General features: G+C 42.8%; 1 protein-coding gene across 1 annotated transcript in view; it reads right to left on the bottom strand.

Annotated features, from left to right (window-relative positions):
* The window catches only part of lamb2l (laminin, beta 2-like), a 36,985-nt gene that overhangs the window by 6,004 nt on the left and 18,810 nt on the right, over nt 1-12,171 (bottom strand). The window contains 16 exon segments of the mRNA XM_087176454.1: nt 883-979; nt 1,093-1,307; nt 1,560-1,784; nt 1,980-2,143; nt 2,238-2,469; nt 2,913-3,056; nt 3,161-3,353; nt 3,870-3,990; nt 6,853-6,974; nt 7,101-7,246; nt 7,249-7,261; nt 8,101-8,241; nt 10,511-10,667; nt 10,821-10,900; nt 11,125-11,237; nt 11,363-11,542. Of these exon segments, the coding sequence (XP_087032580.1) occupies nt 883-979; nt 1,093-1,307; nt 1,560-1,784; nt 1,980-2,143; nt 2,238-2,469; nt 2,913-3,056; nt 3,161-3,353; nt 3,870-3,990; nt 6,853-6,974; nt 7,101-7,246; nt 7,249-7,261; nt 8,101-8,241; nt 10,511-10,667; nt 10,821-10,900; nt 11,125-11,237; nt 11,363-11,542 (2,343 nt within the window).

Below are 12,171 nucleotides of genomic sequence, written 5' to 3'. Positions count from 1 at the left end.
TTGTTCTAACTGAAGTTCAATTATTAGAAATCACAACTGTGCACCGACTGTTAATTGGATTCTGTTTTCATTGATAGTTATTACTTTACTTTGATACATTCTAAGAATCCATTTCTCTGTATATGCTGGCTCATATTATTAATAATAATAATTTAAATTTTAAATTTTTTAAACAACTGATGCTGCTCTAGCTGCTGCAAATCTGCAGGAGGTTACTGCAACTCTTCCCCCTCTCTCTGCTCGCTCCGCAGCATGATGGAGGTGTGATGAAATGTCTGTATTAAACAAGTGTTTGTTAGTCTGTGGGATGAAAACACAGTGAGGTCCAACAGTTTGTATATCAGTTTTTACCTTTTATCAAACTTGCACTGGATTAATCTAAGAGCAAAATCAAGAGCTAACATTTCAGACTAGTCTAAAATATTTCTGTAAAATCAGCCCCTGGTTGAGGTGGAGAATTTTCCATGCAAAAATACAGTGGGATACATAATCAATCTTTGTTAACATCTCTTCTCAGCCTCTTCTCCTATTAGCATGATCCTCTCTCAAATGTGAATGGAACGAAGAGAGAGAAGCACCTTGCAGGCCTCTGACAGACTCTGTCAACGTATCTGTATCTGACAACCACGTACGAAAGCCTCAGTAAATCTGAGTCTTGATCAAAGGTCCGTAACATTGAACTGATTGTGTGAAGTGAATGACTAATTTAAAACAAAAACGAATTTATCTTGTTCTCCTCTAACTGGAAGGTTTAGATACGCAGAGGGGCTGTTTTGTTACTACATTACTACAGACTAAACTAATATGTGACTAAAATCCATCATCATGCATCATTAATACTCTATTCCTGTTCACAAGTACCACTGTCACAAGGTGAGTTACCTTGACACTGCACCCGTGGGTCTCCCCAGTGGAACTGCTCACACTCGGTGCACTGTTTTCCCCCAAAGCCTGGACGGCAGTGGCACTGGCCTGTGAACTGTAGAAGACAGAGAGAGACAGACGGATGATGATACAAGCTTAAACTTTTTGTTTACGTTCACTGTTGCATGAATCATTTTCATGCCGTGCGACGCCCTCACACTTCCTCACCATGTTACAGTGAGATCCCAGCGCGTGTTGCGGGTCGCAGTGACAGGCCTCGCAGCCTCGGTCCTGACCGTAGTTCCAGTGGTTTGGAGCACACTGGTCACAGTTGTGGCCGGCCACGTTCTCCCTGCAAGGGCAGGCGCCGGTCTGCCGGTCACAGTGACACTGTCCGTCACTGCAAGAAGACTGGACCGTGCCAGCACTCACACAGGTGCAACCTGAGAGGAAAACATGTATTCAATGACCTGACAGTCTCTACTCTGGGCGTATACGCTCCACAGCAGGAAACAAGAGATGAAAACAAAAGGTTGAGACACACATTATCCCTCTGCTTTTTCTCTTTAAACTTAAAACTGAGAATGAAGTTGGTGTTACATCATCAGCTTTAACTCCTACACCATCACAAATAGAAAAACAGAGTTGAGTAAATGTTTTTTATGAGTACTTTAATAACTGCCATCATTACTCACGTCTGCAGTCGTGGGCCAACGCGTTGCCATAGTAACCGTGTTGGCAGTGGGCACAGGACGGGCCGTCGGTGTGGTACAGGCACCTGAGGCACTGGCCCGTCCTGGGGTCACACGACTCGGGGTCCTGGGTGTCGATGTTGCCGTTGCACTCGCACGGCAGGCATTCCCCGCCCAGTTCCGCAGGGTTGCCATAGTAACCTGGGGCGCACTGGTCACAGCGAGACCCTGGGCGAGAGAGGGGAAGAATGACGGCTAGCTCTTATACTTTAGTGTTAGATATCGAACAGTTCAGCGCTGAATCAGCCATAGTTTCTATGATTTTGTACACATATCTATTTCTGATGACAAGTGTAAGTAGAAAGCAGCAGACCTACAGAAGAATAAGAAAAAATAAACTGTCACTGCAGTGTAATAGTTTACCGGTGTAGCCTTGTTTGCAGTTACAGATGATCTGGTTAGAGCTGTGGTCAGCTTGACAGGACTCTCCGTTAAAGTGATCTGAGCCGGGGTTACCGGGGCAGGGGCAGGGCCGGCAGTGCTCCCCTGAGCCGAGCATCGGGTTTCCAAAGAACCCATCCACACATCTGGGACAGATGAGGGAGACATTTACCATCAGTCTGATCGCTAGGGATAAAGGAGCCGAGTGGAATCTGAAATCTCGAGTGAAATCTTCCTTACCGCTCACAGAGGTGTCCTGCTGTGTAGTCCCTGCAGTCCGTACACTCCCCGGTGCGGGGGTCACAGAGATCTGTGTGGCCGTTACACTGACAGGGGCTGCAGCTGGGGAAGCCCCACTGGCCCGGTTGGCAGTCTGAGCACACCCGTCCCGTGGCTCCCTGCCGGCACTGGCACTGGCCTGTAACTGGGTCACACTGGTGGCTTAAGGATCCCTCGGAGTGGCAGTCGCAGGCTGGAGGAGAAGGTGTTTAAAGGGTTAATCACCGCCTCCTTATTGATAATCACTGTTTGTTACATTTTTGCTGTTGTAGTCAATATTTTCTTTCTAGACTAAAAAACGTGGCAGTGATGTCTTTTCCAAACCATTAGATTCCATATTTTCCCAGTTTTTTTTAAGGAATATGGGTGTAACTAAGTATATGTAAAAGCCATGCTTTTCCAAACTGTACTGTAAACTTCCAGCATTATTAAACTTTCAACTGAGAATCTATTCAGTTAGATCTCTCATTATCTCTGATGCTGATGTGTGTTTATCATGTCAAACTGTGATCTTTGTAAGTATTTGTATTTTTGTTTTGTTAGATTATCGGATTACATAAATCATAATTTAAATCAAATGAAATTAAAATATATTATCCTCACATCTGTAAAAAGGTGTTACCATGTGACACTCACCAGTGCAGCCATTCACTCCGAAGCCGTAGGTTCCTGGGGAACATTGGTCGCAGTGTCGACCCATGACATTGAGTTTACAAAGGCACTGACCTCCGACCCTATCACACTCACCGCTGAGGGAACCCTGAGGGTCACACTGACAGGCTGCATTCACATAAAAGACAAGAAAGAAAATATTATTATTTAAAGAGCAACTATGGACTTGAAACCCACTTCCTCTAAATCTGTCTGTTTCTGCATCTACATACGCAGAGCGCCGTCGTGAATGATGGATGAAATACTGCAGATGAGTTTGGAGCACATCTCCGCCAGGGCCGGCATCGGCGTGATCATAAAGGAGTCCAGACACATGTAGCGAATCATCTCCTCCCGCCGATGCTCCGCCTCCGGCTCATTACCTTGGAAACCAGGAAGCTCGGTGTATTTGGGGATAAGAACCAGCTAAAGAAAAAAAAGAATTAAAGGTTTACAAAAGGAAAGGGTTATAGAGATAAATATGAATACAAATAAGCAAATTATGAGCCACGGAGGCAATATTAATCACAAGCTATAGTTGTCAACTTATGCAGAAAGAAAAAACATAAAAATGTAACAGTGCTTTTGTAAAGAGGTCTCAATGAAAGACAATAACTGTCATGGTAGTGTCCGCACATCCCAACGTGTTTTCAGGTGAAGAGACAACAAAGCAATCTCCAGCATAAAGAACAACCGCACACTCAATTACAGAGTTGTTGGGTACAAAAACATCAAAGCATCAAACATCAAAAAAGTCGTAATTGTACCCAATAAATCATCATTTTATGGAAGCATTTATTCATTCTTTATTATTAAGGTTTAATCCGGAAATGTGCTTTTTATTGACGGTGAAATCAGGCAGGGCAGGTAAACGCAGCACTGAGCAGCAAACAGACTGAAAGGAAGATGAGGAGGACGGCAGGCTGACGGGTCTTAGCTCACCGAGTCGATGAGGATGAAGGCAGTCAGGTGTCTGTGTGAGACCCCGTGGCGCTGGAACCTGATTGAAACCACGTAACGATTACTGGGCTCGAAGCAGAACGGCCTGGGCATCTGAATATATCTGAGGGGGAGAAAATAAAAAAGAAACACTACATAAACCATATATTCATTTCCTGTGGAAAGGAGAAACCATCATGAGGCCAATGAAATGACAAACAGTGGAGCCTCTGCACTCACAGGGCTCGTAATAAGCTCCAGCTAATTTTAAAATGTTTTAACTTCAATTGCTTTTGTCACACTTTTAACGAGTTAAGGCCAATGTTATAAAATTACCTGCAGTTCTTTCCTGCTATCATGAACTGAGGGTCTGTGGTTCTTCTGTTTCTCATGTTTACTTGAATTCCACACAGATGGGGAATATTTTCTACCAATATGCCTGAATCTGTTTTTATGAGACTGTCACTTGTTCACTGCAGTTCCATGGTGGAGCTACGTCGTTATGGTGTTGACTGATCTTGTATTATATAAACACCATATGTTCACATTAACAAGGTGAAAAACCATCAGAGGGGTTTTATTTGATAAAACTAAGAACTTAAAATCTCGGATATTAAAGTTATTGTTAGTCTATTTAGTTTATTTACTTTAATTTGATTTTTCACAATTCTGTTTTTACACAAACACAATATGAAAGACAATTTCTTTTCTGTCTTTTTTGTTTATTTTAAAGTTAAACAATGAATTTATCATCAATACAAATTCTACATGTACATTTCAAATTTCTCAACTACTAATGATCTACCTCTTACCTCCCTGCCTGACTTGTGTGTTTTCGAGGACAATCATTGTTCACCAGGGGCGACTAGATCCTCCCTCTACCTGCGTTTTGGCCTCCACCCCTGTGTCTGTGTTTTGGCACCACTTCACTAATTCGTTTTGGCTGATGAACCCGCCACAGAGGAGAACGGAAGCCGAGCCACGGTCCGCTGAGGCAGCCGGATCCGTGCAGGGTCTGACCTCTTAGTTCCAGATGAGTTCAGACTGTGAAAAGCTTTTCAGCAGGTTGAAACTAAACAGTCTTAGTGTTGGGCTTTTCCTGTTTTTATTATCCTAGATCCTATTCTCTGCTGCCTTGATCTCGCCACCGGGATAATTAACATTTGATCTCGTCTGATCTGCAATAATCTGTTTAATGTGTTGACTCTGCAGTAGTGCAATAAGCTTTTCATATCATAAGATCAATATGAGGTAAATATCACACTGTAATCATGTAATTTGAGGTTTTTAAAGACAGTTAGGTCTTAACAAGCCTTCACACTGGAGAGAGGCAACATGAGAACAGCCCAGTGTAAAAGTAACTCTTGATTAATCTTTATTAAGATCATTTCAAGCTGATTATCACCTTAATATCAAGTTATTGTAGTGTGTTTATTCTCCTGTGAGATACCAAATATTCTTTTCTTTAGTTGAGGATCAGCATTGTACTGACAGTTAACAAGTGTCCTTGCTAACTGTGGTTTGAGTTCAGGAAATAAAACCCACAAAAGATTCTGAAACTCGAAGGCCACTGTTTAGAAAACATACACCTTCACCAAGACCAAACAATCCTTGTACAGCTTTATATATTTATTGTTTTTAATCCTTATGCAAGACAGCTGGATGGTTTTATTACCTGTTGTGTGAAATTATGACGTCAGCATTATACAATTAAACTGTCTCATTGTTATGCCGTAACCACCGTGGTTACTGTGTGATTTTATTGGCTGCATGTTAAATGAAATACTACTCTCAATTCAGCATTTTCTTCCACCAGATCCAGATCCATAGATCTCAACACCATAAATATGTCTGATTTATTTACATCAATATCCAAACGTTTTTCCCTGAGAAACTGAGAAAAAATGAAAATGAAAAATGCTCCATCTCATTATGTTAAGGAAAAGTTGTTTCAGTACTTTTTGCCTAATCCTGCTGACCCGAAGTGAAAAGTCACTAAAGTTTTTATACTGTTATTGCCAGTGATGTTATTGATATCCTTGTTATTTAAAGCATTTTGTGTCACATTGTTTGTATGAAAAGAGCTATACAGTCTGACTGAATGACTGAATGATTGATATAATAAGGCAGGGAAACTTGGTACAATAGGCGCTTGAATGCAGAGCTCCTCTGAGTGCAATTTACAGCCATACTGTACTTAGTAACTCAGTGGTGCTTTGAACTGAACGCTACTTAGCATGCTAACTATTATATTATAACGATCATTACTTCAGCATGGTAGACGGCTAATATTAGCCAATGTAGAACTGAGAATGGACAGGATTAAGTTTTAATGTGATGATGGCAGCAAATAAAAAGTTTAAGGATCATCAAAGGGATTTCAATTAATCCTGGGTGGGACATGAAGAAGACATGAGAGACAATGGACAGTCCCATTACACATCAGATTCCACTGACATGCCTGTGCTTCTTTTTGGCTACTTTTTTCTCTTTGATCTGTTAATGAATTTAGGAAAAGAACTACAGCCATGACAAACACAATGAACCTGCTCCAGGTGTGTGGGGGGTTGGATCTGCTACATTCCTGCCTGAATGTACCTTTTGATTTTCCTGATTTTCCTCCAATCTAAACATCAGTAAACAAAAGCTGCTGACTTCTTTTCATAAGACTGTAGCTGAGTCTTACACAGCCTTTCTGGTATGTTTGTCGTCCTGACAGAGAACCAATAGTAAAAAATACCACAGGGTACAGCGGAGTAAGAATATAAATACAAGCCTGACTCACACAGTTAATACAAGTCAGGACGGGTTTGAGTGACAACAATGTAATGGTGCAACTCGAACCAGATCAAGACCTGGGTTACTTGGAACAAATCGTTCAGTGACTTGAATAAACATACAGGCTATAATGGCCTCTCTCTCTGACTCACACACACACACACACACACACACACACACACACACACACACACTTATGTTTTGGTACCTGTTGCGGTGCGGCAGAGTAACAGTGTAGAGCTGTTCAGTTGGTAGGAGGTTTCCACAACGGAGACTGGAGGGCAGCAGCACTGAGGTGATACTAACTACGGCCTCCCAGTCCTCTGTGGACTACACACACACACACACACAAACACACCCACACACACACACACACAAAAAAGGCTTAGTTCAGCAGACTGTCATTAATAAGAAGAAGAGTTTTGTCTTGTAGCTCACGTCCACACGCTCACAGACCTCGGGCTCGTAGCGGATCATGATGTCGTACTCCATGGCGTAGGGGATGTTGTCGATAGTGAACACCAGGCCCGCTCCGTCTTTGACGCGGGCGAAACCGGGTCCGGTCCACGTCACCATGTGGCTGGGAGTGTGCTCTCTGTGAACGTCCTCACATCCGGCTGAGAGACGCAGACAGATAACCAAAGATTATTTTCTTCTAACTATTCAGGATATCCTCCTGAGACCACGCCCATTCATGTGTGTCCTCTGTAGTAGACTTTCTGTTCACATGCATCTGTTGCACTGTAGAGGAGACATCACTTTCCAAGTGATCTGTCATGTGAGAGGAGAAGTAAGGCAAATATTGTTTATCTATAGTTTTTTTTATTATGAAGTAATTGGGTCTCAGTATTCACCTTGTCTCAGCGTTGGTGGTCTTGACTTCAACACCGGACTCTCTCTCTCTCTCTCCCTTCACTCCAACAAATCCACATCTGTATTTCAGCCTGACTAGTTTGAGTTGACAAGATGAACTTGGCAACAAGGCATTTAATTAGGCTTCGTTACTTCGAACTGCCCAGTGGTGCAAACAGCACATGACCACAAACTTTAAGAAAGATTTTGTGCTGTATCAGTCAGTACTGTATGGAAGCTGCTGTTACTGTTAAACATGATTCGATGCCTGAAATGATCATCATGCAGAGTCGAACCCTGAGATTCAGTTCACTTTCTTACTACCCTTAACTTTTGTAGAGTACATCATTGAGTCTCCATTAAACTCAGTTGTCAAAGTTATCAAAAGGAACCTTAAAGTGAGACAAATCCAAGACCCCATTAAGGCTTCAAACTGTGATGAGGGGTCAAAAGTAAATGTTGCTTAATCTCAAGGATTAAAATCAAAAAGTTTGAGAAGAAATAATCTCCACTGTTTTTTGTCCACCTTAGAAACACGTGTTCTGACGCTTAAATTCTCGTGTCATAAATAAATGCAATGAATCGATCAAAGCAAGTATCTCACTGTTTGCTGAAGCTGGCGGATGCGTCTCAGTGCTGCCCGATGCTGCTGCGAGTTGGTGATGCGCCGGTGGCGCCGGTGACGCCTCAGCTGGTTGTTGAGGTGCTGGACACAGTCGGTCTCAGCCTGGGGACGAACTTTGCCCTGAGAGGAGAGGAGAGGGTTAAGATAAACAAAAAGATAAACATAAATGTGTGTGTGTTCCATGTGTTAGTGGGTGGTGTGTGTTGGTTGGTATCTGTTTTTATGGGTCACTTTAACTATGAGCAGCACAAGACAACAGCCTCATGTCAAAGACACATCTCCTCCTGCCGAGTGTCCTCCACTGTTTTCTCTGACATCCTGAAGTGAAAACTTGCCTTTTTGTCCACATTCCTGTCACATTGATGTTGCAAGTGTGGACTGTCTGAGCTTGCCCGGAGGGCTGGATGGGAAAGTCAAGGGGGGTTTCTTACAAGTGAGGTGGGTGAAAGGTAGTGAAAAAATAATGACAGAAAGAGGAAAGAATGTGAAAAAGCGGGCAGATAGAGATGGCAGAGGATAGAGACGAGGATGCAGGGCAGAGGGGAAAGTGATAGGCAGGTGAGATTAGTCAGAGACAACAGGAACAGACTTTGTCATAGTTTCTGTGTCCTGGTTGGAACAAGTTGGATCAGGGGAGGGGGAAGCTTAAAGGTCCCATATTGTATAAAGGTAGATTTCCATGTTTTTCTATTATAAAGCAGGTCTAGGTTCTATATTAATACTGTGAAAGTATCAAAGCCTCAGTCCTAAGAGAAATGCACACAGCCTGTATTCAGAAACTGAGCCTTAAAACCAGCCGTCAGGACTTCTTTAACTTTGTGATGTCACAACTATACAGTCACCGCCTTCAGCCATGCCCCAAGCCTGGGGCATGGCCTGGACCCACCATCCAACATTTCAGGATTTGGTTTCTTTACCTAATATTAACAGAAATTAGTGTTGTGTTGAAATGAGAATTATTTAACAGACTCTGTGGAAACCGCATCAAAATGTAATACACTGTTTGATTCAATGCAAGAACATTAGAGATCTTCTTTCATATCAAACAGGCAAATACGATATGTATGTATCTTGTGGCTATTATTAGGGCCTAACCTTGGTTTTACTTTTTAAATCATTGTTCAGGACATTTGAAAAGCAACAGCTGCAGCAGCAGTTGTAAGTGCAGTGCAGGGATGAAGAAAGACAATGACACTTCTTCAGTTCAAGCGAACCCTTCCTAATCCCCTCACAAACACAACCTTGGTGGAGTCGGAACAATATGAAAGCTCTTTCTGAAACAGCCATAACATCACATTATCCAACACTGTCCAAGGGCTGATGTTAGATGTGGAACTGTACAGTCTGTATGAGATACAGAGGACAGACTGAAGATTAGATCTCCTGTGAAGAGTGTTGAAACGTGTCTTCCTGAAAAAAAGGTTGGATCATATAGTTCATGGTCCACAAACATGCCACTCATGTTGGGAAAATCTGCTGCGCTGCTTCACCACAGGCGAGTCTACAGCTGCATATGAGAGTGAAATTATTGTGTGAATATGCAAAATTATAACCAGTATAACTGTTTTTAAACCCAGGTTTACATTCAGGTTGACAATTCATGCTTTTTGTACCTAATTGAAGCACTGATTGGATTGGACTCAGTATCAGCACATACCTAATATGAAAGGGATCGGGATCAGGGCCACACTAGAATTACCGCTTCGTGGTTGTTTGCGTCCGCCAACCACAATCTCCCCCTCCTGAGTTACAGCGTTTTTGATGAACATTATGATGTCACAGTGAAGTTGACCTTTGATCATTTGAATATAAAATATCATCACTTCATTTCATCCTTTCCGATATTTGAGTTGAACTGTGTGTCGTAATTAGCGTGTGAATTTGTGAGTTATGGCCAAGAACGTGTTTTGTGAGGTCGCAGTGACCTTGAACTTTGACCTTTTCCCACCAAATTCTAATTAGTTCATCCTTGAGTCCAATTGAATGTTTGTGCCAAACGTGAAGAAATTCCCTCAAGGCGATACTGAGATATCACGTTAATGGGACGGACAGACGCCTCCGTCCTCGGGCATAAAAACTTTATTGTCTGTAAAACCAAAACATAGCTGAGAGTCATGAGAGCGGAAGTGCTTATTTTAATGTAACTGTGCAGGAAATAAAAGAAAAGATATAAGTGCCGGTTGTGCTGTAAAAGGGTGCAGGTGAAAATGTGAACTTCTCTGATGTGTTTGCGATCTTGCTGTTTTATATTTCACCCTCTCGACGTTTCATCGTGGCAACAAACAGACACAACGAAACAGCTGCCCTCCCTTCTCTGGCTGGAGGGCTGTTACAGAGACCTGATGCGTGACTCGCACTGGTCGACACTGAGTCGCAGCGCCGTGCTCACCGGCAGTGCACGGTCATCGGGGGAGTGTCCAGTGGCCTCTTCGGCCTCGTATTTGTAGTAGTCCAGCGGAGCGCAGAAATACCCAGGCTGCACTTCTGAACACTGTCGACCTATCAGGTGTCTCCTGCAGTTACACTGGCCGTTTTCCATCATGCACCTGAAGTAAGAGAAAAATTAAAACTGTAAAATGTCTGTTAAAGCTGATCTTGACCTTTTCGTCTCTGCCTTTCTTTGCGTTTGTCACTCTGAATTATTTACAGCCTGAATTCAAAGTTAATTTAAACTTTAAAACCGTACATAACATCTGTACCTGTTGTTGTAGGCTCCACCAAAGTCACAGTCACACGATCTGCAGCCGGCCAGGTCGTTACTGAGCCCCCAGTATTCAGGCTACAGGGATGGAGATAAAGCTCAGAACCAGGATGCACAGTGACATGGATAATGTGTAGTTTTTGCACTGCGTCTGAAGCTTTGTTGACTTTGTGTAGCTCGTAAAGCTTGTGCGGTTGCTGCTATGTAATATTCTCTGCTCCTTATCCACTATGGATGCTAACATCCAGGGTCTTAAGATATAAAATTAGCGACAGATTTGAAGGAGAGTAGTTGTTACTCACCAGACATTGGTTACAGTAGCGACCGGTTACATATCTCTTGCAGGAGCAGTCTCCACTGATCTGATCACAAGGAGCTCCCATCATTATAATCCCACGAGGGTCACAGTTGCAAGCTGATGGAGAAACAAACAGACACAAACATAGATAGAGTGAGATAAATGCTGATGTGTTACTGACAGATTCTAAATATAGATTATGTGGTTTTATATTGCGAATGCATTGAGATGCATATACATACGCTGGCAGCCCAGCGGGTCGTTCTGGCTCAGGCCGTAGTATCCCTCTTTGCAGTCGTCGCAGCGTGTGCCTTTCACATTGGCTTTGCAGCGACACTGTCCAGCAATCATCCCCATGTCTGGGTCGGTGTGACTGTCGCACACTCCGCCCTCCAGCGAGCCCACGGGGTCGCAGTCACACGCTAGAGGTCAGATGGAGAGCGTAAGTTAAGTTTTAAGTACACTTAAAAGCAGCTGTGAAATATGTGATGTCATATCATGCATATATACACTTTAAGACTAATATGTAGGTTCATACAATGGCAACAGGTCATTGTGCAGAGTCAATGTGTTACTGGTTGAGGTGTTTATTCTTATATTCATTTTAAACTCTCGTGACCTGTCAACAAAATGAAAAATTTCCACAGGAAAACAAAAGAAATTTTCCAAACCTACTGGTAGAATGTTTCCAAATGTTTCAGGGAAAATAAAAATTTAATAGTCAATCAGTTTATTGCAGCGCTAAAGTGGACAATCCCACAACTCACCAACACAAACCCGTGGGTCCCTGATGTCCCTGATATGGTCTTGATAGTAGAAAGGTTTACACATCTCACAGTTGCGTCCCATGGTGTTGTCCAGACAGACATCGCACACTCCTCCGCTGACGTTACCCGTGGCCAAATACACCGCCATGTCAAAGTGGCACTGGTTTGAGTGGCCATTACAGTTGCACTCTGGAAAACAGAAGATGAACATTACCTTGAGAATAAGAGGCAACCACATACGTCACATCATGTCAACTCCTCTCATTGTCTGCAACACGATGAAA

Source organism: Seriola lalandi, unplaced genomic scaffold (assembly GCF_002814215.2).
Source record: "Seriola lalandi dorsalis isolate HSWRI2012SDOR001 ecotype SW California unplaced genomic scaffold, Sedor1 jcf7180002054554, whole genome shotgun sequence".
Taxonomy (NCBI): domain Eukaryota; kingdom Metazoa; phylum Chordata; class Actinopteri; order Carangiformes; family Carangidae; genus Seriola; species Seriola lalandi.
This window is presented reverse-complemented; position numbering and strand designations above follow the sequence as displayed.